At 62.4% G+C, this 26,847-nt stretch overlaps 2 protein-coding genes across 6 annotated transcripts; both read left to right on the forward strand.

Annotated features, from left to right (window-relative positions):
- The first annotated feature begins 2,414 nt into the window (after positions 1-2,414).
- Positions 2,415-3,666, forward strand: NAT8 (N-acetyltransferase 8 (putative)). The gene has a single exon (XM_072927849.1). It carries the CDS (start codon positions 2,415-2,417, stop codon positions 3,072-3,074), a length of 660 nt encoding a protein of 219 aa, XP_072783950.1. The 3' UTR covers positions 3,075-3,666.
- A 479-nt stretch (positions 3,667-4,145) lies between these two features.
- Positions 4,146-26,174, forward strand: VPS16 (VPS16 core subunit of CORVET and HOPS complexes). Of its 5 annotated transcripts, none has more exons than XM_072927848.1 (25): positions 4,146-4,328; positions 5,684-5,772; positions 5,856-5,950; positions 6,893-7,021; positions 9,079-9,223; positions 9,436-9,551; positions 10,831-10,953; positions 11,602-11,657; positions 12,041-12,130; positions 12,986-13,080; positions 13,876-13,952; positions 14,037-14,168; positions 14,253-14,380; positions 14,459-14,494; positions 17,642-17,750; positions 17,823-17,957; positions 18,032-18,140; positions 19,206-19,303; positions 20,673-20,777; positions 21,380-21,457; positions 22,669-22,838; positions 22,911-23,007; positions 24,032-24,135; positions 25,273-25,420; positions 25,581-26,174. In XM_072927848.1, the coding sequence occupies exons 1-24, from the start codon at positions 4,276-4,278 to the stop codon at positions 25,415-25,417; spliced, it is 2,514 nt and encodes an 837-aa protein (XP_072783949.1). In that variant the 5' UTR covers positions 4,146-4,275; the 3' UTR covers positions 25,418-25,420; positions 25,581-26,174. The 5 variants fall into 5 exon arrangements, with proteins under 5 accessions (XP_072783949.1, XP_072783945.1, XP_072783946.1 ...); XM_072927844.1 differs by having other exon boundaries at positions 4,147-4,328; positions 25,273-25,434; positions 25,584-26,174; XM_072927845.1 differs by having other exon boundaries at positions 4,147-4,328; positions 25,273-25,423; positions 25,554-26,174.
- Positions 26,175-26,847: the final 673 nt, after the last annotated feature.

Consider the following 26,847-nt stretch of genomic DNA (forward strand, 5'->3'; position numbering starts at 1 on the left):
TCACTGTAAGCCACGCCCACAAACCACGCCCCCTTTGGCTGTCGATCAGACTCTGCGGCCACGCCCCCTTCCCCAATGGAACATCTGACCCCGCCCCTCCCGCATCTCTGGGCTCCTATTGGCTGCTGGCGGCGGGAGGGGCGGGGCGCGGCGGCGGCGGGGGCCAATAGAATGCGAGAGTTAGCGGAGGCGCGAAGGGGGCGGGGCTGGGGGGACATTGAGGGGATACTGAGGGGACAATGAGGGACATTGGGGGACAATGAGGGGACATTGAGGGGCACTGATGGACAATGAGGGGACATTGGGGGACATTGAGGGGACAATGAGGGGACACTGGGGAGACACTGAGGGAACACTGAGGGGACAATGAGGGGACACTGGGGGACACTAAGGGGACATTGAGGGGACGTTTAAGTGACACTGAGAGGACATTGAGGGGACATTTAAGTGACATTTAGGGGACACTGAGGTGACATTTAGAGGACATTGAGGGACACTGGGAGACAGTGAGGGGATACTGTGGTGACATTTAGGGGACACTGAGGTGACACTGAGGGGACACGGGGGGGGGGGGGAACATTTAGTGGACACTGAGGGGACAATGAGGGGACACTGGGGAGACACTGAGGGACATTGAGGGGACATTTAAGTGACATTTAGGGGACACTGAGGTGACATTTAGAGGACACTGGGGGACAGTGAGGGGACACTGTGGTGACATTTAGGGGACACTGAGGTGACATTTAGGGGACAATGAGGGGACACTGAGGGACAATGAGGGGACACTGAGGTGACATCGAGGGGACACTGAGGGGACATTCAGAACCCCCCGGCACCCCCCAGCTCCCGGCATCTCTTTCCCGGCACCACCGGCGGGGGCGGCGCTCCCGTTCGGCGCCTGCGCCACCGGAGCCTCCGCCCGGCGCAGTTCGGTGTGTCCCCCCCATCCCCGGAGCCCCCAAAACCCACCGGAACCCCCCCAAATCCGAGCGATGGGCTGAGCGCGCCGGGCTGGGGGTGCAGGAGACAGAGACACCCCAAAAAACCCCCCCCGGGGGTCACCGAGATCCCCCCGGTGTGCACCGGGCCCGGTGGGAGCGGCGGGAGCAGCAGGTGAGGGGGGGCGGCCGTGAGGGGTTTGGGTTTGGGGGTTTGGGTTTGGGGGGGGCGGCCGTGAGGGGTTTGGGTTTGGGGGATCGGGGGGGCGGCCGTGAGGGGTTTGGGTTTGGGGGTTTGGGGGTTTGGGGGGGGGCCGTGAGGGGTTTGGGTTTGGGGGATCGGGGGTTGGGGGATTTGGGGTCGGGCATCCCCCGCAGCGAAGGGTTTGGGGCGGTTTTGGGGATCCCCTCGTCGTGCCCACCCAAACCTGCGTGGGGGGGATGTGGTGGTGTCATTCTCCTGTCCCCCTCCTGTCCCTCTTTGTCCCACTCCTGTCCCCCTCGTCCTCCTCCTATCTCACTCCTGTCCCCTCCTGTCCCCCTCCTGTCTCTTCCTATCCCCCCCTTGTCCCCTCTCCTGTCCCCTCCTGTCCCCCCCTTGTCCCCCCCTTATCCCCTCCTGTCCCTCCTGTCCCCTCCTGTCCCCTCCTGTCCCTCCTTGTCCCCCTCCTGTCCCCCCTTGTACCCATCCTGTCCCCACTCCTGTCTCTCCTGTCCCCTCCTATCCCTGTCCCCCTCCTCTCCCCACTCCTGTCCCCTCCTGTCCCTCTCCTGTCCCCCTCTTGTCCCCCCCTTGTCCCCCTCCTGTCCCTCCTATCCCCTCTTGTCCCCCTCCACGTCCCCCTCTTGTCCCCCTCCTGTCCCCCCTTGTCCCCCTCCTGTCCCACTCCTGTCCCCCTCGTCCCCTCCTATCCCCTCTTGTCCCTCTCCTGTCCCCCTCCTGTCCCCCTCCTATCCCCCTCCTTGTCCCCCTCCTGTCCCCACTCCTGTCCCCTCCTATCCCCTCCTGTCCCCCTCCTATCCCCCTCCCCGTCCCCCTCCTGTCACCCTCCTGCCCAGCTGGGGTGGGGGATGAACCCCTGTTATGGGGGACCCCCGAGTGGCAGCAGCACTGGCACTGCCCTGACCCCCTGTGCCACCCCTGGGATGGGTCTGGGGGCACACACCGGGGGTCACTGTGAGGGTGGGCACCCTCTAACCCCCTGTGCCACCCTAGGGATGGGTCTGGGGGCACACTGGGGGTCGCTGTGAGGGTGGGCACCCTCTAACCCCCTGTACCACCCCAGGAACGGGTCTGGGGGCACACCGGGGGTCTTTGTGAGGGTGGGCACCCTGTAACCCCCTGTGCCACCCTAGGGATGAGTCTGGGGACACTCTGACCATCCCTAACCACCCCGTACCACCCCTTTCTTTCCCGTGCCCATCTCCCCCTTGGCACCCCCTAACCCCGACCCATGCCACCCCACAGGTGCCACCATGGCGTCGTTCCGCATCCGGCAGTACCAGGAGCAGGACTTCGAGGCCGTGCGGGCACTTTTTGCCCGCGGCATCCTGGAGCACGCCCCGGCCGCCTTCCGCCACGTGCTGCGGGCGGCGCGGGTACGCCTGGCACTGCTGGCGGTCTTCGTGGCGGCGCGGGCGGCCGCCGGCTCCTGGCTGCTGGGGCTGGGCGCGGTGGCACTGGCGTTGGCACTGCTCTGGGTGTTGGTGCGTTCGCTCAGCGCCGAGTACGTCCGTGAAGCGCTGGGCACCGACCTGTGCGACGTGCCCGGCACCTACCAGCGCCCGCCCGACCGCCGCTTCTGGGTGGCCGAGGAGGGTGGCACCGTAGTGGGCATGGTGGCGGCGATGCCCGCAGGCCGTGGCGAGCTGGAGTTGAAGAGGATGTCGGTGAGCCGCGAGCACCGGGGCCGCGGGATGGCACGGGCGCTGTGCCGGGAGGTGTTGGCCTTTGCCCGTGCCCGCGGTTACGGCGCCGTGGTGCTCAGCACCTCCATGGTGCAGGTGGCAGCACAGCGGCTCTACGAGGGGCAGGGATTCCGTAGGGTGGGCACCTCGTACCCGTCGCTGCTGGGCACGCTGCTCAACTTCCAGATCTTTCATTATCGCTGTGATTTGGGGGATGGAGATAAGTAGGGACTGGGTGGTGACGCCGTGGTGACACGGCAACAGGATGGAGGGTTTGGTGTGGCACCCCCAACCTGGCACCGCTCTGGCACCCCAAACCCAGCCCCGGGATGCGACCCCATCGCTCCGACCCCACTCCTGGCACAGCAGCAGCGGCACAGCGCCACATTCCAGGACATGGAGCAGCACCATGGCACCCCAGCCTGGCGCTGCCTCGGCACGGTGACTCCAGGACGTGTGGCACTGCCTTGGCACGGTGACACCAGGACGTGTGGCACCGCCTTGGCACGGTGACACCAGGACGTGTGGCACCACATTGGCACCCCAGCCTGGCACTGCCTGGGCATGGTGACACCAGGACGTGTGGCACGGCCTTGGCACCCCAGCCTGGCACAGCCTTGGCACGGTGACACCAGGACGTGTGGCACCGCCTTGGCATGGTGACACCAGGACATGTGGCACCGCCTTGCCACCACAGCACTCCAACCCTGGCGCGTGAAGCACCGCCATGGCACCCTCGATCCCCACCCTGGTACGGGGGGCACCTCCCTGGCCCTTCCTGGATTTCCAGCGGCAGGAAATAAAGAGAGACCTGTGGGAACCGTGCGTGTGACAAGGGACATCTTGGGGCATGGGGACATCTCCTGGGGGGGCAGGACAGCCTGGGGGACAGTGAACACTGAGGGAGAAGGGACAGCTTGAGGGACACCTGTGTGGGACAAGGGACATCTTGGGCGACACCTTTGGGGATAAGAGACCTCTTGGGGAACTGGGAACACACTGGGGGACAACAGAAATTTTGGGGGAGAGGGCAAATCTTTGGGGACAGGCGACACTGCGGGGGACAAGGCCTGTGCCCTCACCCAAGATGGCGGCGGTTCCTCTTTCTCGTTGCCCTCACCCAAGATGGCGCCGGTTCCCTTTTCTCGTTGCCCTCACCCAAGATGGCGTCAGTTCCCTTTTCACGTTGCCCTCATCCAAGATGGCGCCGGTTCCCTTTTCTTGTTGCCCTCACCCAAGATGGCGCCAGTTCCCCGTTCACCTGCCCGTGCCCTCACCCAAGATGGCGGCGCCCAGCCCGGCGTCACGGCGCGACGCGCGGGGCGTGGCGCGGTGAGGGAAGCGCCGGGACCGCCGGGTCCCGATCCCGGTACCGGTGCCGGTCCCGGTTCCCCTCGGCCCATCCCCGTCCCCCCGTCCCGGCCGCGCCATGGATTGTTACACGGCCAACTGGAACCCGCTGGGCGAGGAGACCTTCTACCGGTGAGGGGCGGCGGCAGCGGCCTGAGGGTGCTCGGGGGTCCCGGGGCTGCTCGGGGGTCCCGGGGCTGCTCGGGGGGCTCGGGGGGATGCCAGGGATGGGAATGGGGATGGAAAGAGGGTCCCGGAGAGGGCTGGGGTGGGGTTCTGGGGCTGCCCTGGGGTTCTGGGGGGCTGGCGGGGATGGGGGTCCCAGGGATGGTCAAGGTGGCTCAGGGTGGTCTTGGGGTTGGCTGTCAGGAGGGTCCTGTGGGTTGCTGGGGGGTCCTGAGGTGGCTCCGGCTCCTCAGGGTGGTCTGGGGGAGCCCTGGGTGTCCATGGGGGTTCTTGGGGTGTCCGTGGATCTCAGGGCTCCAGAGGTTTGTCGGGGGTGTCCCAGGGCTGGTTTGGGGCGGGCATCGTCTGTGGCTCTGCCAGACCTGCACCTGCTGCATGTCTGTACATCCATTTGTCATCCATCCATCCATCCATCCATCCATCCATCCATCATCCATCCATCCATCATCCATCCATCCATCCATCCATCCATCCATCCATCCATCCATCCATCCATCCATCATCCATCCATCCATCCATCCATCATCCATCCATCCATCATCCATCCATCCATCCATCCATCCATCCATCCATCATCCATCATCCATCCATCATCCATCCATCATCCATCCATCCATCATCCATCCATCCATCCATCATCCATCCATCCATCATCCATCCATCCATCATCCATCCATCATCCATCATCCATCATCCATCATCCATCCATCCATCCATCCATCATCCATCCATCCATCCATCATCCATCCATCCATCCATCCATCCATCCATCATCCATCCATCATCCGTCCATCATCCATCCATCCATCCATCCATCCATCATCCATCCATCCATCATCCATCATCCATCATCCATCCATCATCCATCCATCCATCATCCATCCATCCATCCATCATCCATCCATCCATCATCCATCCATCCATCATCCATCCATCATCCATCCATCCATCCATCCATCCATCCATCATCCATCCATCCATCCATCATCCATCCATCCATCCATCCATCCATCCATCATCCATCCATCCATCATCCATCATCCATCCATCCATCATCCATCCATCCATCCATCCATCCATCATCCATCCATCCATCATCCATCCATCCATCATCCATCCATCCATCCATCATCCATCATCCATCCATCCATCCATCATCCATCATCCATCCATCCATCCATCATCCATCCATCCATCATCCATCCATCATCCATCCATCCATCATCCATCCATCCATCATCCATCCATCCATCCATCCATCCATCCATCCATCCATCCATCCATCTCTCCGTGTCCCACAGGAAGTTGGAGCTCTACTCCATGGAATGGGGTCTGCGGGAGGACCTGCGGGACTGTGTGGTGGCCGCTGCCCCATACGGGGGTCCCATAGGTGGGTGCAGCCCCCCGATCCCCCCATCCCCGAGCCGGGGCTGTGCCACCCACGGCTCAGGGACTGTCCCCTCCTTGTCCCAGCTCTGCTGAGGAACTCCCGGCGGGACAAGACCCCCGGCGCCCGCCCGCTCCTGGAGATCTACTCGGCCTCGGGGCTGCTCCTGGCCAGTGTCCCGGTGAGCCGGGGGGGACGGACACCCCGGGGTTGGGGGACAGGGGCCTGGCATGGAAGGAGAAGATGGGATGGGTTTGGAGCAGGAGAATCCTCCCTCTGATGGTGAGGGATGGAAGGAGAGCATGGGATGGGTTTGGAGCAGGAGAATCCTTCCTCTGATGAAGATGGGATGGGTTTGGAGCAGGAGAATCCTTTCCCTGGTGCCCAGGGATGGGACAGGAGGATGGGATGAGGACTGGAGCCACAGGAACGTCCTCCTTCCCCCCTGCCTGGGCTGAGGGGACATGGGGCAGTGGAGGGACAATGCCAGAACTGCAGGGACCTGCAGAGCCAGGGCAGGTGGGGTGTTAGACCTCTGGATGGGGTGTCACTTCTCTGGATGAGGTGTTGGATCTCCAGCTGGGGTGTTGGACCTCTGGATGGGGTGTCACTTCTCTGGATGAGTTGCTGGACCTCTGGATGAGGTGTTGGATGTCCAGGTGAGGTGTTGGACCTCCAGGTGAGGTGTCCAAGCTCTGGATGAGGTAATAGATCTCTGGATGAGGTATTGGACCTCCAGTTGGGGTGTTGGAGCTCTGGATGATGTGTTGGACCTCTGGATGAGGCATCAATTCTCTGGATGAGGTTTTGGGCTTTTGGATGAGGTCTTGGACATCTAGGTGAGGTGTTGGACCTCTGGATGAGGTGTTGGACCTCTGATGAGGTGTCAGTTCTCTGGATGAGGTTTTGGGCTTTTGGATGAGGTGTTGGACATCTAGGTGAGGTGTTGGACCTGCAGGTGAGGTGTTGGACCTGCACGTGAGGTGGTGGACCTCCAGGTGAGGTGTTGGACCTCCAGGTGAGGTGTCCAAGCCCTGGACAAGCTGTTAGACCTGAGCCACCCCAGGTGTGTCCCTGGAGGACCATCCTTGGCTCGGGGCTGACCCTTCCGTGCCATTCCCAGTGGAAGAGCGGCAGCCTGGTGCACCTGGGCTGGACGGCGGGGGAGGACCTGCTGTGCATCCAGGAGGACGGGACTGTCCTGGTCTACAACCTCTTCTGCGAGTTCAAGCGGCACTTCAGCATGGGAAACGTGAGGGAACGGGATTTGGGATGGGGTTTGGGATGGGATTTGGGATGGGGTTTGGGATGGGGCAGGTGGGAAGGGACCTCACAGCCCATCCCATCCCACCCCTACCCCGGGCAGGGACACCTTCCACCATCCCAGGTGGCTCCAAGCCTGTCCAGCCTGGCCTTGGACACTCGCAGGGATCCAGGAGCAGCCACAGCAAATCTGGGAATTCCAGCCCAGCCCCTCCTCACCTGGCCCCGATAATCCTGGTGTCCCCAGTGTCCCCAGTGTCCCCCAGTGTCCCTGTGGTATCAGTGTCCCTGGTGTCCCCGGTGTCCCCAGTGTCCCCAGTGTTCCCGGTCTCCCCGGTGTCCCCAGTGTCCCCAGTGTCCCCAGTGTCCCCGGTGCCCCGGTGTCCCCGGTGTCTCTGGAATCCCCAGTGTTCCTGGTGTCCCCAGTGTCCCCCAGTGTCCCTGGTGTCCCCGGTCTCCCTGGTGTCCCCGGTGTCCCTGCTGTATCAGTGTCCCTGGTGTCCCCGGTGTCCCCCAGTGTCCTCAGTGTCCCTGGTGTCCCCGGTGTCCCCAGTGTCCCCGGTGTCCCTGTGGTATTGGTGTCCCCGGTGTCCCCGATAATCCCGGTGTCCCCAGTGTCCCCAGTGTCCCCGGTGTCCCCGGTGTCCCCAGTGTCCCCAGTGTCCCCGGTGTCCCCAGTGTCCCCAGTGTCCCCAGTGTCCCCGTTGTCTCCGGTGTCCCTGGTGTCCCCCAGTGTCCCCCAGTGTCCCTGCGGTATCGGTGTCCCCACTGTCCCCCGTGTCCCCAGTGTCCCCCAGTGTCCCTGGTGTCCCCCGGTATCTCCAGTGTCCCCAGTGTCCCCGCTGTCCCCGGTGTCCCCAGTGTCCCCGGTGTCCCCAGTGTCCCTGGAGTCCCCCGGTGTCCCCAGTGTCCCCAGTGTTCCTGGTCTCCCCGGTGTCCCCGGTGTCCCTGGTGTCCCCGGTCTACCCGGTGTCCCCAGTGTCCCCAGTGTCCCCGGTGTCCCCAGTGTCCCAGTGTCCCTGCGGTATCAGTGTCCCCAATGTCCCCGGTGTCCCCGGTCTCCCCAGTGTCCCTGCTGCCCCCGGTGTCCCCAGTGTCCTCGGTGTCCCCAGTGTCCCCAGTGTCCCCCAGTATCCCCTGGTGTCCCTGGTGTCCCTGGTGTCCCCAGTGTCCCTGTGGTATTGGTGTCCCCGGTGTCCCCAGTGTCCCTGGTGTCCCCCGGTGTCCGGTGTCCCCAGTGTTCCTGGTGTCCCTGCGGTATCGGTGTCCCTGGTGCCCTGGTGTCCCCGTGTCCCCCTGTGTCCCCTGGTGTCCCCGGTGTCCCCAGTATCCCCAGTGTCCCCCAGTGTCCGGTGTCCCCTTGTCCCCCAGTGTCCCTGGTGTCCCAGGCATCCCCTGGTGTCCCCCAGTGTCCCCCGGTGTCCCTGCGGTATCGGTGTCCCCAGTGTCCCCGGTGTCCCTGGTGTTCCTGGTGTCCCCGGTCTCTCCAGTGTCCCCAGTGTTCCCGGTCTCCCCGGTGTCCCCAGTGTCCCTGCAGTATTGGTGTCCCCGGTGTCCCCGATAATCCTGGTGTCCCCGGTGTCCCCAGTCTCCCCAGTGTCCCCAGTGTCCCTGCGGTATCGGTGTCTCTGGTGTCCCCAGTGTTCCCAGTGTTCCTGGTGTCCCTGGTCCCCGATAATCCCGGTGCCCCCGGTCTCCCCAGTGTCCCCCGGTGTCCCCAGTGTCCCCCGTGTCCCCAGTGTCCCCGTGTCCCCCAGTGTCCCTAGTGTTCCTGGTGTCCCTGCGGTATCGATGTCCCCGGTGTCCCCCGGTGTCCCCGGTGTTCCTGGTGTTCCCGGTCTTCCCAGTGTCCCCAGTGTCCCCCAGTGTCCCTGGTGTCCCCGTTGTCCCCAGTGTCCCTGCGGTATCGGTGTCCCCAGTGTCCCCAGTGTCCTCCAGTGTCCCTGGTGTCCCCGGTGTCCCTGGTGCCCCCGGTGTCCCCAGTGTCCCCGTTGTCCCCCAGTGTCCCCGGTGTCCCCAGTGTCCCCTGGCGGCCGTGTCCCGCAGGAGGTGCTGCAGAACCGGGTTCTGGAGGCGCAGGTTTTCCACACGGAGTTCGGCACGGGCGTGGCCATCCTGACGGGAGCGCTGCGCTTCTCCCTCGCCACCAACATCGACGACCTCAAACTGCGCCGCCTGCCCGAGGTCCCTGGTGGGTGTCCCCGTGTCCCCTTCTGTCCTTTTCTGTCCCCACTGTCTGCCCCTTTGCCCCGTGTGTCCCCTCCTTGTCCCATCACCCCTCAGTGCCCTCTGTCCACAGTCCCCCTCTGTCTGTCCCCTCCGTTCCCCCTGTCCCTCTGCCCCCACTGCTCTCCTGTCCCCGCTGTCCCCCCGTGTCCCGGGGGTGTCACGCTGTCCCCACAGGGCTGCAGAAGCCACCGCCGTGCTGGACCGTGCTGGCCCAGGACAGGGTGACCGTGGTGCTGCTGGCCGTGGGACAGGAGCTCTTCCTGCTGGACAACACCTCCTGCTCCGTGCTGGTGAGGCCATCTGGGACGGGGCTGCGCTGTCCCCGCTGTCCCCACTGTCCCTTGGGGTGTCCCCAGCTCCATCCTCTGTCCCCTGGGATGCTCCCAGGGCATTTTCCTGTCCCTTGGGGTGTCCCCAGCTCCTTCCCCTGTCCCCTGGGACGTTCCTAGATCCTTCCCCTGTCCCCTGGGATGTTCCCAGGTAATTTTCCTGTCCCATGGGATGTCCCCAGCTCCTTCCCCTGTCCCCTGGGATGCTTCCAAATAATTTTCCTGTCCCGTGGGATGTTCCCACCTCCTTTTCCCAGTCCATAGGATGCTTCCAGGTCCTTTCCTTGTCCCTTGGGATGCTCCCAGGGCATTTTCCTGTCCCTCCTGTCCCCTGGGATGCTCCCAGGTCATTTTTCTGTCCCATAGGATATTCCCAGATCCTTCCCCTGTCCCCTGGGATGCTCCCAGGTCATTTTCTTATCCCATGGGATATTCCCAAGTCCTTGGGGGTCACTCCAATGTCCCCATTGGTGTCCCCATGTCACTCAGGGGTCACTCCGCTGTCCCCACCGGTGTCCCCATGTCACTCAGGGGTCACTCCAATGTCCCCATCGGTGTCCCCCTGTCCTGCCCATGTCACTCGGGGGTCACTCCAATGTCCCCATCGGTGTCCCCCTGTCCTGCCCGTGTCACTCAGGGGTCACTCCAATGTCCCCATCGGTGTCTCCATGTCACTTGGGGGTCACTCCAATGTCCCCATTGGTGTCCCCATGTCACTCGGGGGTCACTCCAATGTCCCCATTGGTGTCCCCATGTCACTTGGGGGTCACTCCGCTGTCCCCATTGGTGTCTCCATGTCACTCGGGGGTCGCTCCAATGTCCCCTTTGGTGTCCCCATGTCACTTGGGGGTCACTCTGAGGTCCCCATCGATGTCCCCATCAGTGTCCCCCTGTCCTGCCCATGTCACTCGGGGGTCACTCCAATGTCCCCATTGGTGTCCCCATGTCACTTGGGGGTCACTCCAATGTCCCCATTGGTGTCCCCCTGTCCTGCCCATGTCACTCGGGGGTCACTCCAATGTCCCCCTCACTGTCCCCACCGCTGTCCCCCTTTCCTGCCCATGTCACTCGGGGTCATTCCAATGTCCCCATTGGTGTCCCCATGTCACTTGGGGGTCACTCCAATGTCCCCATTGGTGTCCCCATGTCACTCGGGGGTCACTCCGCTGTCCCCATTGGTGTCCCCATGTCACTTGGGGGTCACTCCAATGTCCCCACCGCTGTCCCCCTGTCCCGGCAGACGCCGCCCGGGCTGAGCCCCTCTGCGGGGCCGTTCCTGCGCGTGGCCGTGTCCTTCACCCACCGGCACCTCGCCCTCTTCTCCGACTCCGGCACCGTCTGGATGGGAACGGCCTCGCTCAAGGTCAGCTGCCCTGGCCTGCCCCAAAACCCCAAAAAAACCCCCCAAAAAAACCCCAAAAACCTCCCCTCCATCACCCTCCCTCCCTGCCTGCCGCTGATGATCAATTAAAAATAAAACATCTTTGCTCGCCATTGGCAATAATAATTTAAAAATCTTTGTCTGCCATTGATGATAATAATGCAAAAAAAAAAAAAAAAGAAAAATCTTTGCCTGACATTGGTAATAATTAAAAAATATATTTGTCTGGCGTTGATAATAGTAATAAGAAATATCTTTGCCTGTCATTAATAATAATAAAAAATAATCATTGCCGCCATTGATGATGATGATTATGATGATGATGATGATGATAATAATAATAATAATAATAATAATAATAATAATAATAATAATAATAATAATAAATCTTTGCCTGCTACTGGCAGTAATTTTAAAAAATCTTTTCCTGCCACTGATGATAGTAATACTAATGCTACACTACTACTAATACTACTACTACTACTAATAATAATATCTTTGCCTGCCATTGGTAATAATTAAAAAAAAATCTTTGCCTGACAGTTCCCTACATCCCCAGTCCCACATTCCCAATTCCCTCACTCCCAGTTCCCACCCAGGTGTGTCCCTGACCCCTCTCCTCTCCCACAGGAGAAGTTCTGCGAGTTCAACACCGGCGTCCGCTCCCCACCCAGGCAGATGGTTTGGTGAGCTGGGTGTCCCTGTCCCCGTCCCTGTCCCCATCCCTGTCCCTGTCCCATCCTTGTCCCTGTCCCTGTCCCTGTCCCATCCCTGTCCCATCCCTGTCCCTGTCCTCATCCCTGTCCCATCCCTATCCCATCCCTGTCCCATCCCCATCCCCATCCCCATCCCCATCCCCATCCCCATCCCCATCCCCATCCCCATCCCCATCCCCATCCCCATCCCCATCCCCATCCCCATCCCCATCCCTGGCAGTGCCCCGTGCCCCCCAGCCCCGTGGTTCCCTCGGCTGTCCCTGCGGTGGCTCCGTGGCCCCGTGGCTGAGGCCGTGTCCCGCACTGTCCCCGCGGTGTCCCCGTGTCCCCATGGCTGAGGCCGTGTCCCGCAGGTGCTCGCGGCCCCGCAGCCGGCAGCGCGCCGTGGTGCTGGCCTGGGAGCGGCAGCTGATGGTGGTGGGCAACGCCTCGGAGAGCATCCGGTATCCTTTGGGGACAGGGACACGCCGGGGGCTGCTGCCACCTCTGCTGGCACCCACACGGGTCCTTTTGTGTCCCATGGGATGTTCCCAAGTCCCTTCCCCGTCCCATGGGATGTTCCCAACCCCACAGCGGCTCCCAGGTCCTTCCCTGTCCCATGGGATGTTCCCAGGTCCTTTCCCCATCCCATGGGACGTTCCCAATCCCACAGTGGCTCCCAGATGTTCCCACATCATTTTCTGAACCAGGGGATGCTCTTAGGTCCTTCCCTGTCCCGTGGGACGTTCCCAACCCCACTCAGCCTCCCAGGCCCTTTCCTCATCCCATGGGATGTTCCCAGGTCCTTTCCCTTTCCCAGGGGAAGCTCCCACGTCTTTTTCTGTCGTATGGGATGTTCCCCACTCCTTACTTTTTCCCAGGGGATGTTCCCAGGTCCTTTTCTGTCCCATGGGACGTTCCCAACCTCACAGTGGCTTCCAGGTCCTTCCCTGTCCCGTGGGATGTTCCCACATCATTTTCCGTCCCATGGGGTGTTCCCAAGTCCTTTCCCCATCCCATGGGATGTTCCCAGGCCCTTTCCTTTTCTCAGGGGATGTTCCCAAGTCTTTTTCCTATCCCATGGGATGCTCCCAACCCCCAAAGTGGCTTCCAGGTCCTTCCCCATCCCATGGGATGTTCCCAGGCCCTTTCCCCATCCCATGGGATGTTCCCAGGTCTTTCCCCATCCCATGGGATGTTCCCAGGCCCTTTCCCCATCCCATGGGACGCTCCCAGTCCTGCCCCATCCCGCGGCATTCCCGTGGCTCCCGGCTTTTCCCCGGAGCCGTGTCCGTGCCCAGCCCTTAGCAGGAGCCCAGCTTTGTCCTGGATGAGGATTCCTTCCTGGTGCCCGAGCTGGACGGGGTCCGGATCCTCTCCCGCAGCTCCCACGAGTTCCTGCACGAGATCCCGGGTGAGCTCTGCCCTCCTGGGAGGTGGGAGCCTGGCACAGGAATTCCCACAGGAATCCTCCATGCCTGGGAGTGTCCAAGGGCAGGTTGGACACTGGGGCTTGGAGCAGCCTGGGATGGTGGGATTTAAGGTCCCTTCCCACCCCAACCAGGCTGGGAGAGCTGGGAATGTTCCCCTGGAGAAGGGAAATTCCAGGGAATGCTCAGAGTCCCTGGAGGGGCTCCAGGAGAGCTGGAGAGGGACTGGGGACAAGGGACAGAGGGACAGGACACAGGGAATGGCTCCCAGTGAGAAAGGGGAGCTTGGGCTGGGATCTTGGCAAGGAATTCCTGGCTGGAATGGAATTCCCAGAGAATCCCTGGATCCCTGGCAGTGCCCAAGGCCAGGCTGGATGGACTTGGATCCATCTGGGATGGTGGAAGGAAACCATGGAAGCTGCAGGGAGCTGCCAGGTCCTGGCAGTGAGATGATGGAAGGAAACCATGGAAGCTGCAGGGAGCTGCCAAGTCCTGGCAGTGGGATGGTGGAAGGAGACCGTGGAAGCTGCAGGGAGCTGCCAGGTCCTGGCAGTGGGATTATGGAAGGAGACCATGGAAGCTGCAGGGAGCTGCCAGGTCCTGGCAGTGGGGTGATGGAAGGAGACCATGGAAGCTGCAGGGAGCTGCCAGGTCCTGGCAGTGGGATGATGGAAGGAAACTGTGGAAGCTGCAGGGAGCTGCCAGGTCCTGGCAGTGGGCTCGGGTGCCACCCCCAGGCTGGAGCAGCCCCTCAATCCGTGCTGTCCCCGTCCCTGCAGAGGCCAGCCAGGAGATTTTCCGCATCGCCTCCATGGCTCCGGGCGCGCTGCTGCTGGAGGCACAGAAGGAGTACGAGGTGAGCCCCTTTCCCTGAGAGCCAGGCTGGGATCCCAGGAATTCCCAGGCATTCCCAGGCTTTCCCCATTCCCTTTTCCTGCAGAAGGAGAGCCAGAAAGCCGACGAATACCTGCGGGAGATCCGGGAGCAGCAGCTGCTCCCCGAGGCCGTGGGCCAGTGCATCGAGGCCGCGGGCTACGAGCACGAGCCCGACACCCAGAAATCCCTGCTGAGGGTGAGCCAGCAACAGCAGGAGGAGGAGGAGGAGGGGGGATGAAGCTGAAGGATTTTCCCTGATTTTCCCCCTCTGATCCCACAGGCAGCTTCTTTTGGGAAGTGTTTCCTGGATAAGTTCCCCCCGGAGGGGTTCGTGCGGATGTGCCAGGACCTGCGGGTCCTCAACGCCATCCGGGACTACCAGATCGGGATCCCGCTCACCTTCACCCAGTATCCTCCAGCCTGCAGTGGGGTCGGGGCGTTCCCGGGGCTCCTGTGATCCCAAATGTGCCTTGACTGTCCCTACAGGTACAAGCAGCTCACCATCGAGGTGCTGCTGGACAGGTGAGAGCCCCCCGGCCCCGGGAGCATCCCCAGCCTTCCCGTGGTTCCCAAATTATCCACGCCACAGTCCCTGTGCTGATATCCTCATCCTGTATTGCATATCCCAAAACCCCCATCCCACCTTCCCCGTCCTAAGGTTCCCACTCCTCATTCCACATCCTCCATCCCTCAATCTCCATCCCACATTCCCCATCCCAATTTCTCCATCACACCTCCCCCATCCCAAAGCCCCCAAATCCCAGTTTTGCCATCCCAGTTTCCCCATCCCAAATTCCCCATCCCACATCCCCCATCCCAAATTCCCCACCCCACATTTTCCATCCCACATTCCCCACCCCACATTCCCCATCCCAAAGCCCCCAAATCCCAGTTTTCCCATCCCAAATTCCCCATCCCACATTCCCCACCCCACATTTTCCATCCCACATTCCCCACCCCACATTCCCCACCTCACATTCCCCATCCCAATTTCCCCATCCCAAATTCCCCATCCCAAATTCCCCATCCCAAATTCCCCATCCCAAATTCCCCACCCCACATTTCCCACCCCACACCCCCCATTTCCCACCCCACACCCCCCATCCCAAATTCCCCATCCCAAATTCCCCAATCCCACATTTTCCCACCCCAAATTCCCCATCCCAAATTCCCCATCCCAAATTCCCCATCCCACATTCCCCATCCCATTCCCATCTCCAGGGGCTGAGCAGCTCCCAGCACCTGGGGACCTCCCAAACCCCACCCAGCTCCTCAATTCCCTGTCCCCCCTCTGTGTGTCCCCCCTGTCCCCCCTGGTGTCCCCGTCCCTATGGTGTCCCTTGTCCCCTGCATGTCCCCCTGATCCCCAATGTGTCCCCTGACCCCCCTGGTGTCCCCTGTCCCCCCATATCCCCCTGTCTCCCAAGGTCCCCTGATCCCCCCCATGTCCCCTCTGTGTGTCCCCTGACCCCCAATGTGTCCCCTTGGCCCCTCATGTGTCCCCCTGACTCCCCTGGTGTCCCCTGTCCCCTCTGTGTGTCCCCTGACCCCCAAAGTGTCCCCTGTCCCTCCATATCCCCCTGACCCCTCCATGTCCCTCCTGCTGTCCCTGTCCTCGCAGTGTCCCCTGTCCCCCTGTGTCCCCTGTGCCTCCATATCCCCCTGACCCCTCCATGTCCCCTTACCCCTCTATGTCCCCTGTGAAGTCCCTGTCCCCCCAATGTCCTTGTCCCCCTGTGTCCCCTGTCCTCCTGTGTCCCTTTTTCCCCTGACCCCTCCATGTCCCGCTTATGTCCCTGTCCCCCTGATGTCCCTGTCCCCCTGATGTCCCTGTCCCCCCAATGTCCCTGTCCCCCCTGACCTCTCCATGTCCCTCCAATGTCCCTGTCCCCATGATGTCCCTGTCCCCCTGTGTCCCCTTTCCCCCCATAACCCCCTGACCCCTCCATGTCCCCCTGATGTCCCTGTCCCCCTGATGTCCCTGTCCCCCTGTGTCCCCTGTCCTCCTGTGTCCCTTTGTCCCCTGACCCCTCCATGTCCCTCCAATGTCCCTGTCCCCCTGATGTCCTTGTCCCCCCAATGTCCCTGTCCCCCCGATGTCCCTGTCCCCCTGTGTCCCCTTTCCCCCCATATCCCCCTGACCCCTCCATGCCCCCCCGATGTCCCTGTCCCCCCAGTGTCCCTGTCCCCCCCCAATGTCTCTGTCCCCCCGATGTCCCTGTCCCCATGATGTCCCTGTCCCCACGATGTCCCTGTCCCCGCCATGTCCCTGTCCCTGCTGATGTCCCTGTCGCCCCAGTGCCCCTGTCCCTCCGTGTCCCCTTTTCCCCCATATCTCCCTGACCCCTCCATGTCCCCCCAATGTCCCTGTCCACATGATGTCCCTGTCCCCATTATGTCCCCGTCCCTCCAATGTCCCTGTCCCTGCTGATGTCCCTGTCCCTGCTGATGTCCCTGTCCCCACGATGTCCCTGTCCCCCCAGTGCCCCTGTCCCTGCTGATATCCCTGTCCACCCAATGTTCCTGTCCCCCCTGACCCCTCCATGCCCCCCTGATGTCCCTGTCCCCATGATGTCCCTGTCCCTCCAATGTCCCTGTCCCTGTTGATGTCCCTGTTCCCCCAATGTCCCTGTCCCCCCTGACCCCTCCATGCCCCCCTGACATCCCTGTCCCCCTGATGTCCCTGTCCCCCTGATGTCCCTGTCCCTGCTGATATCCCTGTCCCCATGATGTCCCTGTCCCCCCTGACCCCTCCATGCCCCCCTGACATCCCTGTCCCTGCAATGTCCCTGTCCCTGCTGACGTCCCTGTCCCCATGATGTCCCTGTCCCCCCTGACCCCTCCATGCCCCCCTGATGTCCCTGTTCCCCCGATGTCCCTGTCCCCCCAATGTCCCTGTCCCCATGATGTCCCTGTCCCCCCTGATGTCCCTGTCCACATGATGTCCCTGTCCCCATGATGTTCATGTCCCTCCAATGTCCCTGTCCCTGTTGATGTCCCTGTCCCTATGATGTCCCTGTCCCCATGATGTTCATGTCCCTCCAATGTCCCTGTCCCTGCTGATGTCCCTGTCCCCCCAGTGCCCCTGTCCCCCTGTGTCCCCTTTTCCCCCATATCCCCCTGACCCCTCCATGTCCCCATGATGTCCCTGTCCCCGCAATGTCCCTGTCTCTGCTGACGTCCCTGTCCCCATGATGTCCCTGTCCCCCCTGACCCCTCCATGCCCCCCTGATGTCCCTGTCCCCCCGATGTCCCTGTCCCCCAATGTCCCTGTCCCCATGATGTCCCTGTCCCCCCTGATGTCCCTGTCCACATGATGTCCCTGTCCCCATGATGTCCATGTCCCTCCAATGTCCCTGTCCCTGTTGATGTCCCTGTCCCTATGATGTCCCTGTCCCCATGATGTTCATGTCCCTCCAATGTCCCTGTCCCTGTTGATGTCCCTGTCCCCCTGACATCCCTGTCCTTGCTGATGTCCCTGTCCCCCCAATGTCCCTGTCCCCCCTGATGTCTCTATCCCCCTGATGTCCCTGTCCCCCCAGTGTCCCTGTCCCCCCTGACCCCTCCATGTCCCCCCAATGTCCCTGTCCCTGTTGATGTCCCTGTCCCCCCTGACCCCTCCCTGCCCCGCTGACATCCCTGTCCCCCGACGTGTCCCCGTGTCCCCAGGCTGGTCCTACGCCGTCTGTACCCGCTGGCCATCCGCATCAGCGAGTTCCTGCGCCTGCCGGCCATGCAGGGCGTCAGCCGCATCCTGGCGCACTGGGCCTGCTACAAGGTGAGGGGACACCCTGGGGACACCCCAGCCAGCCTCGGGGACACCTGGGGACGCCCCTCACCGTCCCCACAGGTGCAGCAGAAGGACAAGTCGGACGAGGAGGTGGCTCAGGCCATCAACCAGAAGCTGGGGGACGCGGCGGGCATCTCCTACTCGGACATCGCCACGCGCGCCTACGACTGCGGCCGCGCCGAGCTGGCCATCAAGGTGGGCTGGTGGCCCGGGGAGGGGACAGCTGGTGGCACTGCCACCCTCAGGTGACACTGCTGTGCCCCGGGCAGCTGCTGGAGTACGAGCCCCGCAGCGGGGAGCAGGTGCCGCTGCTGCTGAAGATGAAGCGCAGCAAGCTGGCCCTGGGCAAGGCCATCGAGAGCGGGGACACCGACCTGGGTGAGGGGACAGCGGGGGCCTGGGGGGGGTGGGGGGTCTGGGGGAGCCTCTTGGGGTCTGGGGGAGCTTTTTGGGGTCTGGGGGAGCCTTTTGGGGTCTGGGACAGCCTCTTGGGACCATTTTGGAGTCTGGAGGAGCCTTTTGGGACTGTTTTGAGGTCTGGGGGAGCCTCTTGGGAGCATTTTGAGGTCTGGAGGAGCCTCTTGGGACCATTTTGGGGTCTGGGGGAGCCCCTTGGGAATGTTTTGGGGTCTGGGGGAGCATTCTGAGGTCTGGGGGTGCCTTTTGGGGCCGTTTTGGGGTCTGGGAGACCACCTTACGAATGTTTTGGGGTCTGGAGGAGCCTTTTGGGTTCTGGTAGAGCCTCTTGGGACCGTTTTGGGGTCTGGGGGAGCCCCTTGGGAATGTTTTGGGGTCTGGGGGAGCCTTTTGGGGTCTGGGACAGCCTCTTGGGACCGTTTTGGGGTCTGGGGGACCCTTTTGGGACCATTTTGGGGTCTGGGAGAGCCTCTTGGGACCATTTTGGGGCCTGGGGGAGCCTTTTGGGACCATTTTGGGGTTCTTTGGGAGAGCCTCTTGGGACTGTTTTGGGGTCTGGGGGAGCCTTTTGGGACCATTTTGGAGTCTGGGAGAGCCTCATAGGGCCGTTTTGGGGTCTGGGGGAGCCCCTTGGGAATATTTTGGAGTCTGGGACAGCCTCTTGGGACCATTTTGGGGTCTGGGGGAACATTTTGAGACCATTTTGGGGTCTGGGAGAGCTCCTTGGGAATGTTTTGGGGTTTGGTAGAGCCTCTTGGGAACATTTTGGGGTCTGGGGGAGCTGCTTGGGATCATTTTGGGGTCTGGATGAATCCCTTGGGACCATTTTGGGGTTCTTTGGGAGCCCACTGGAAACATTTTGGGGTTCTTTGGGAGCCCCTTGGGACCATTTTGGGGTCAGGGGGAGCACGTGGAAGGTCAGGGGGGGCACAGAAGGGATTGGGAGGTGCAGGAAAAAAAACCCAAACAAAAATCCCTTCTGTCCCCAACCCCTGTGTCCCCTGTCCCCTGTCCCTGTCCCCTCAGTGTACACGGTCGTGCTGCACCTCAAGAACGAACTCAACCGCGGCTCCTTCTTCATGACCCTGCAGAACCAGCCCGTGGCCCTGAGCCTGTACCGCCAGGTCAGTGACCCCAAAAACCCCAAAAACCCTCAGTGACCCCAAAAAACCCTGAGTGACCCCAAAAAACCCTGAGTGACGCCAAAAAACCCAAAAACCCAGAGAGCACAGCCTGTACCGCCAGGTCAGTGACCCCAAAAACCCCAAAAATCCCTGAGTGACCCCAAAAAACCCAAAAAACCCTGAGAGCACAGCCTGTACCGCCAGGTGAGTGACCCCAAAACCCCCTGAGTGACCCCAAAAAACCCTGAGTGACCCCAAAACCCTAAAACCCTCTGAGTGACCCCAAAAAACCCCTGAGTGACCCCAAAAACCCCAAAAAACCCTGAGTGACCCCAAAAACCCTAAAACCCTCTGAGTGACCCCAAAAAACACCTGAGAGCACAGCCTGTACCGCCAGGTGAGGGCTAACGACCCCAAAGGTTCCACTTGACCCCAAAGGTGTCCCTTGACCCCAAATGTGTCCCTTGACCCCAAAATTGTCCCCTGACCCCAAAGGTGTCCCCTTGACCCCAAAGATGTCCCACACACCCCAAAGGTTCCCCTTGACCCCAGAGGTGTCTCCTTGATCCCCTGGGTGTCCCTTGACCCCAAATGTGTGCCCTTGATCCCAAAGGTGTCCCCTGACCCCAAAGATGTCCCCTTGACCCCGTGGGTGTCCCCTTGACCCCAAAGGTGTCCCCTGACCCCAAAGGTGTCCCTTGACCCTAAAGGTGTCCCCTTGACCCCAAATGTGTGCCTTTGACCCCATGGGTGCCCCTTGGCCCCATAGGTGCCCCTTGACCCCAAATGTGTCCTCTTGACTCCAAATGTGTCCCCTGACCCCAAAGATGTCCCACTCACCCCAAAGGTTCCCCTTGACCCCAGAGGTGTCCCCTTGATCCCCTGGGTGTCCCTTGACCCCAAATGTGTGCCCCTTGACCCCAAAGGTGTCCCTTGACCCCATGGGTGTCCCACTGATCCCAGAGATGTCCTCCTGACCCCATAGGTGCCCCTTGACCCCAAAGGTGTCCCCAAAACCCCAAAGATGTCCCCTTGACCCCAAAGTTGTCCCTTGACCCCACAGGTGCCCCTTGACCCCACAGGTGCCCCTTGACCCCAAAGGTGTCCCTTGACCCCAAATATGTGCCCTTGACCCCATGGGTGTCCCCTGACCGCAAATGTGTCCTCTTGACCCCAAATGTGTCCCCTTGACCCCAAAGGTGTCCCTTGACCCCAAAGTTGTCCCTTGACCCCATAGGTGCCCCTTGACCCCAAAGGTGTCCCCTTGACCCCAAAGGTTCCCCTTGACCCCATGGGTGTCCCTTGACCCCAAAGGTGTCCCCCTGACCCCAGAGTTGTCCCCCTGACCCCAAACGTCCCATCCCCACAGTTCTGCCGGCACCAGGAGCGGGAGACGCTGAAGGATTTGTACAACCAGGATGACAACCACCAGGAGCTGGGGAACCTACACGTGCTGGGGGGCTACAGCCAGAGGGTCAGCGGGGTTTGGGGTCTGGGATTTGGGATTTGGGGTCTGGGATGGGGGAATTGTGGGGTTTGGGTGTGGAAATGTGGGGATTTGGGGGTGTTCAGGGGGTTTTGGGGGTGCTCAGGGTCACCAGGAGCTGGGGAACCTGCACGTGCTGGGGGGCTACAGCCAGAGGGTCAGCGGGTTTGGGGTCTGGGGTTTGGGATTTGGGGTTTGGGGTTTGGGTATGGGAATGTGGGGTTTTGGGGGTGCTCAGGGGGTGTCCCCATGTCCCCGTGTCCCCGTGTCCCCATGTCCCCATATCCCCATATCCCCATGTCCCCACATCCCCGTGTCCCCATGTCCCCCTGTCCCCATGTCCCCACGTCCCCACGTCCCCACGTCCCCATGTCCCCACGTCCCCACGTCCCCATGTCCCCATATCCCCATGTCCCCATGTCCCTGTGTCCCCATGTCCCTGTGTCCCTGTGTCCCCATGTCCCCATGTCCCCATGTCCCCATGTCCCCGTGTCCCTGTGTCCCCGTGTCCCCATATCCCCATATCCCCATATCCCCATGTCCCCATGTCCCCATGTCCCCATGTCCCCATGTCCCCGTGTCACCCCCAGCGCATCGAGGGCCGCGTGGCCGCCCTGCAGAGCGCCCTGGACGAGTTCTACAAGGCCAAGAACGACTTTGCTGCCAAGGTGACAGTGCCACCGGGGACACCGGGGACACCAGGGACACCGGGGACACTGGGGACACCAGGGACATGTGGGACACGTTCACCTGGGCCTGCCCTGGGGACAGGGCTGGCTGTCCAGGGCCGTGGCTGCAGTGGGGACATGGAGGCTGGCATGGGGACATCGAGGATGGGGCAGGGCTGGGACAGGGACCCCAAAACTGGGACAGGGACCCCAAAGCTGGGATGGGGACCCTGGGACGGGGACCCTGGAACAGGGACACTGGGACTGGGACAGGGACAACAAGGCTGGGACAGGGACCCCAAAGCTGGGACAGGGACCCCAAAACCGGGATGGAGACCCTGGGGCTGGGACAGGGACACTGGGACAGGGACACTGGGACCCCAAAACTGGGACAGGGACCCCAAAGCTGGGATGGAGACCCTGGGACTGGGACGAGGACACTGGGACTGGGACCCTGGGACTGGGACAGGGACCTGGGGCTGGAACAGGGACCCCAAAACTGGGAGAGGGACCCCAAAACTGGGAGAGGGACCCCAAAGCTGGGACAGGGACCCCAAAGCTGGGATGGAGACCCTGGGGCTGGGACGGGGACCCTGAGACTGGACTGGGGACACTGAGGCTGGGACAGGGACACCAAGGATGGAATTGGGACACTGAGGCTGGGACAGGGACATCGAGGCTGGATCAGGGACATTGAAGCTGGGCCAGGGACTTCAGGGCTGGGACAGGGACCCCAAAACTGGGACAGGGACCCCAAAGCTGGGATGGAGACCCTGGGCCTGGGATGGGGACCCTGAGACTGGACTGGGGACACTGAGGCTGGGACAGGGACATCGAGGCTGGGCTGGGGACATTGAGGCTGGGACAGGGATCCTGAGGCTGGGACAGGGACATTGAAGCTGGGACAGGGACATTGAGGCTGGGACAGCCACCACAAGGCTGGGATGGGGACATTGAGGCTGGGACAGGGACATCAAGGCTGAGACAGGGACATTGAAGCTGGGACAGGGACATTGAAGCTGGGACAGCCACCACAAGGCTGGGACAGGGACATTGAGGCTGGGCCAGGGATCCTGGGGCTGGGCTGGGGACATTGAGGCTGGGACAGGGACATCGAGGGTGGATCAGGGACCTGGAGGCTGGGCCAGGGCGGGGCTGGGGACACGGAGGCTGGGCCGGTGACCCTGGGTGTGTCCCCGTGCTGTCCCCAGGCCACGGAGGAGCAGATCAAGCTGCTGCGGCTGCAGCGGCACCTGCAGGAGGAGCTGGACAAGCCCTACCTGGACCTGTCCCTGCACGACACCGTGGCCACCCTGATCCTGGACGGGCACCACAAGCGCGCCGAGCAGCTCTACCGGGACTTCAGGATCCCCGACAAGAGGTGGGGACGGGCTCTGGGGGGGCTGGGGGGGCTCCAGGGACAGCCCCGACCCCCTGTGCCCCCCGTGCCCAGGTACTGGTGGCTGAAGATCAACGCCCTGGCCACCCGCGGGGACTGGGAGGAGATGGAGAAGTTCTCCAAGAGCAAGAAGTCGCCCATTGGCTACCTGGTGAGAGTTGGGCTGTGTTGGTCACCCCTTGTTGTCCTCCCAGCATCTTCCTCCCCTCCCTGTCCTCTCATCCCCTTCCTCCCAATCCCACTTCTCCCATCCTCTTCCTCCCCTCCCTGCCCTCCCATCCTCTTCCTCCCAATCCCAGTTCTCCCATCCTCTTCCTCCTCTCCCTGCCCTCCCATCCTCTTCCTCCCAATCCCAGTTCTCCCATCCTCTTCCTCCCCTCTCTGCCCTCTCATCCTCTTCCTCCCCTCCCCGCCCTCTCATCCTCTTCCTCCCAATCCCACTTCTCCCATCCTCTTCCTCCCCTCTCTGCCCTCTCATCCTCTTCCTCCCCTCCCCGCCCTCTCATCCTCTTCCTCCCAATCCCACTTCTCCCATCTTCTTCCTCCTCCTCCAGCCCTCCCATCCTTGCCTTCCCATCCTCTTCCTTCCTCTCCATCTCTCCCATCCTCTTCCTCCCCTCATGAGCTCTCCCAGACTCTTCCTCCCCTCTCCATCTCTCCATTCCCTTCCCATTCCTTTCTCATTCCTGCTCTCCCATCCTCTTCCTCACCTCTCCATCTCCCCATACTCTTCCTCCCTTCTGCCCTCCCATCTTCTTCCCTCTCCCACACTCCCATCCTCTTCCTCCCATTCCATCTCTCCCATCCTCTTCCTCACCTCTCCCTGCCCTTCCTCACCCTCTCCCTGCCCTTCCCCACCTCTCCCTGCCCTTCCTCACCCTCTCCTTGCCCTTCCTCACCCTCTCCCTGCCCTTCCTCACCCTCTCCCTGCCCTTCCCCACCTCCCCCTGCCCTTCCTCACCCTCTCCCTGCCCTTCCTCACCCTCTCCCTGCCCTTCCCCACCTCCCCCTGCCCTTCCTCACCCTCTCCCTGCCCTTCCTCCCCTCCCCCTGCCCTTCCTCACCCTCCCCAGCCCTTCCTCCCCTCCCCCTGCCCTTCCTCACCCTCTCCCTGCCCTCCCTCACCCTCTCCCTGCCCTCCCTCACCCTCTCCCTGCCCTTCCTCCCCTCCCCAGCCCTTCGTGGAGGTGGCAGTGAAGCACCACAACCGCTACGAGGCCAAGAAATACGCGCCCCGTGTGCCGCCCGAGCAGCGCGTCAGGGCCTTCGTGCTCGTGGGGTGCGTGGGGGACACCCTGGGGACACCCTCAGGGTCGGGGGGACATCCAGGGGACACCCTCGGGGTATTGGGGACACCCTTGGGGTGGGGGGGACACCCAGGGGACACCCTCGGGGTGTTGGGGACGTCCAGGGGACACCCTCGGGGTGTTGGGGACACCCTTGGGGTGTGGGGGGACACCCAGGGGACACCCTTGGGGTGGGGGGGACACCCAAGGGGCACCCTCTGGGTATTGGGGACACCCTTAGGGTGTGGGGGGACACCCAGGGGACACCCTTGGGGTGGGGGGGACACCTAGGGGACACCCTTGGGGTGTTGGGGACGTCCAGGGGACACCCGCGGGGTGTGGGGGACATTCAGGGTACACCCTCGGGGTATTGGGGACGTCCAGGGGACCCTTGGGGTGTTGGGGACACCCTTGGGGTGTGGGGGGACATTCAGGGGACACCCTCGGGGTATTGGGGACACCCTCGGGGTGGGGGGACACCCAGGGGACCCTCAGGGGTGGGGGGACACCCTTGGGGTGGTGGGGGACATCCTCGGGGTGGGGGAACACCCAGGACACCCTCGGGGTATTGGGGACACCCTTGGGGTGTGGGGGGACATCCTGGGGACACCCTCGGGGTGGGGGGGACACCCAGGGGACACCCTCGGGGTGGGGGGGACACCTATGGGACACCCTCGGGGTATTGGGGACGTCCAGGGGACCCTCAGGGTGGGGGGGACATCCTTGGGGTGTGGGGACATCTCGGGGACACCGTCGGGGTTGGGGGAACACCCTCAGGGTGTGGGGACATCCAGGAGACACCCTCAGAGTGGGGGGGACACCCAGGGGACACTGTCGGGGTATGGGGATATCCAGGGGACCCTCAGGGTGGGGGTGACATCCTTGGGGTTGGGGGGACACCCAGGACACCCTCGGAGTAGGGGGACACTCAGGGGACCCTCAGGGTGTGGGACATCCCCTCATGGGGACACGCTGGAGCTCCACAGCGGGAATTGGGGGTGGCACCCATGGGGCGGTGGGACAGCACCGAGCAGCCGCGTCCCCTCACTGTCCCCTCACTGTCCCCTCACTGTCCCCTCACTGTCCCCTCGCTGTCCCCTCACTGTCCCCCGGCTGTCCCCGCGGTGCAGGGACCTGGAGCAGGCGGCGGAGGCGGCGCTGGAGCGGCGCAGCGAGGCCGAGCTGGGCCTGGTGCTGGCACGGTGCGAGCCCGGCACCGACGGGGCCCTGGCAGAGAGACTGAGCCGGGCCCGGGCACAGCTGCTCAGGAAGTGACAGCGGGGGGACAGCGGGGGGACAGCGTGGGGACAGCGGGGGGACAGCACGGGGACAGCGGGGGGACAGTGTGGGGACAGCGGGGAGACAGCCTGGGGTGGTACTGTGCCCTGGGGACAGCCCTGGGGAAAGCCCTGGGGACAGCCCTGGGGTGGCACTGTACCCTGGGGACAGCCCTGGGGTGGCACTGTCCTCTGGGGACAGCCCTGGGGACAGCCCTGGGGTGGCACTGTCCTCTGGGGACAGCCCTGGGGTGGCACTGTGCCCTGGGGACAGCCCTGGGGTGGCACTGTCCTCTGGGGACAGTCCTGGGGACAGCCCTGGGGTGGCACTGTCCCCTTGGGACAGCCCTGGGGACAGCCCTGGAGTGGCACTGTTCCCTGGGGACAGCCCTGGGGTGGTATTGTCCTCTGGGGACAGCCCTGGGGGCAGCCCTGGGGTGGCACTGTCCTCTGGGCACAGCCCTGGGGACAGCCCTGGGGACAGCCCTGGGAACAGCCCTGGGGTGGCACTGTCCTCTGGGGACAGCCCTGGGGACAGCCCTGGGGTGGCACTGTCCTCTGGGCACAGCCCTGGGGACAGCCCTGGGGACAGCCCTGGGAACAGCCCTGGGGTGGCACTGTCCTCTGGGGACAGCCCTGGGGACAGCCCTGGGGTGGCACTGTCCTTTGGGAGCTGCTCCCAGCCCTGGCCTGGCTGGGGACAGCAGGGTCCCCTCCCTGCCCGTGCAATAAAGAGCTCCATGTCACCGGTGTCACCTGTGTCACCTGTGTCACCAGTGTCACCAAGGGGCCACGGGGGCTCTGGGGACACCAGGGGGTGGCAGGGGACAGTCGGGGACACAGCGGGGTGCAGGAGCAGTGGCACGGGTCTGGAAGGGCAGGGCACTGGGTGTCCCCAAGGGTCACTCGAGGGGATATTGTGGGGACACTGGGGGGACATTGAGGGGACATTGAGGGGACACTGAGGTGACATTTAGGGAATATTTAGGGGATATTGAGGGGACACTGCGGGGATACTGAGGGGGCATTTCAGGTACATTGTGGGGACACTGAGGGGACATTTAGGTGACATTTAGGGGACACTGAGGTGACATTTAGGTGACATTTAGGGAACATTCAGATGACATTTAGGGGACATTTCAGCAACATTCAGGTGACATTCAGGTGACATTTAGGGCACATTCAGGTGACATTCAGGTGACATTCAGGTGACATTTAGGGCACATTCAGGTGACATTTAGGGAACATTCAGGTGACATTTAGGTGACACTGAGGGGACATTTATGGAACATTTAGGTGATATTTAGGGGACACTGAGGGAACATTTAGGGGACACTGAGGGAACATTCAGGTGACATTTAGGTGATATTTAGGTGACATTTAGGGGACACTGAGGGAATATTTAGGGCACTTTTCGGCGACATTCAG

This window comes from Taeniopygia guttata, chromosome 4, assembly GCF_048771995.1.
Source record: "Taeniopygia guttata chromosome 4, bTaeGut7.mat, whole genome shotgun sequence".
Taxonomy (NCBI): domain Eukaryota; kingdom Metazoa; phylum Chordata; class Aves; order Passeriformes; family Estrildidae; genus Taeniopygia; species Taeniopygia guttata.

Excerpts from the sequence above, each read along its gene's own strand:
- NAT8 (XM_072927849.1), top strand. The coding sequence starts at position 2,415 with ATGGCGTCGTTCCGCATCCGGCAGTACCAGGAGCAGGACTTCGAGGCC.
- VPS16 (XM_072927848.1), top strand. The coding sequence starts at position 4,276 with ATGGATTGTTACACGGCCAACTGGAACCCGCTGGGCGAGGAGACCTTC. Across the intron at positions 13,081-13,875 it reads GTTCCTGCACGAGATCCCGG|AGGCCAGCCAGGAGATTTTC; the intron begins GTGAGCTCTGCC and ends CCGTCCCTGCAG. Across the intron at positions 24,136-25,272 it reads AGGGCCTTCGTGCTCGTGGG|GGACCTGGAGCAGGCGGCGG; the intron begins GTGCGTGGGGGA and ends CCCGCGGTGCAG.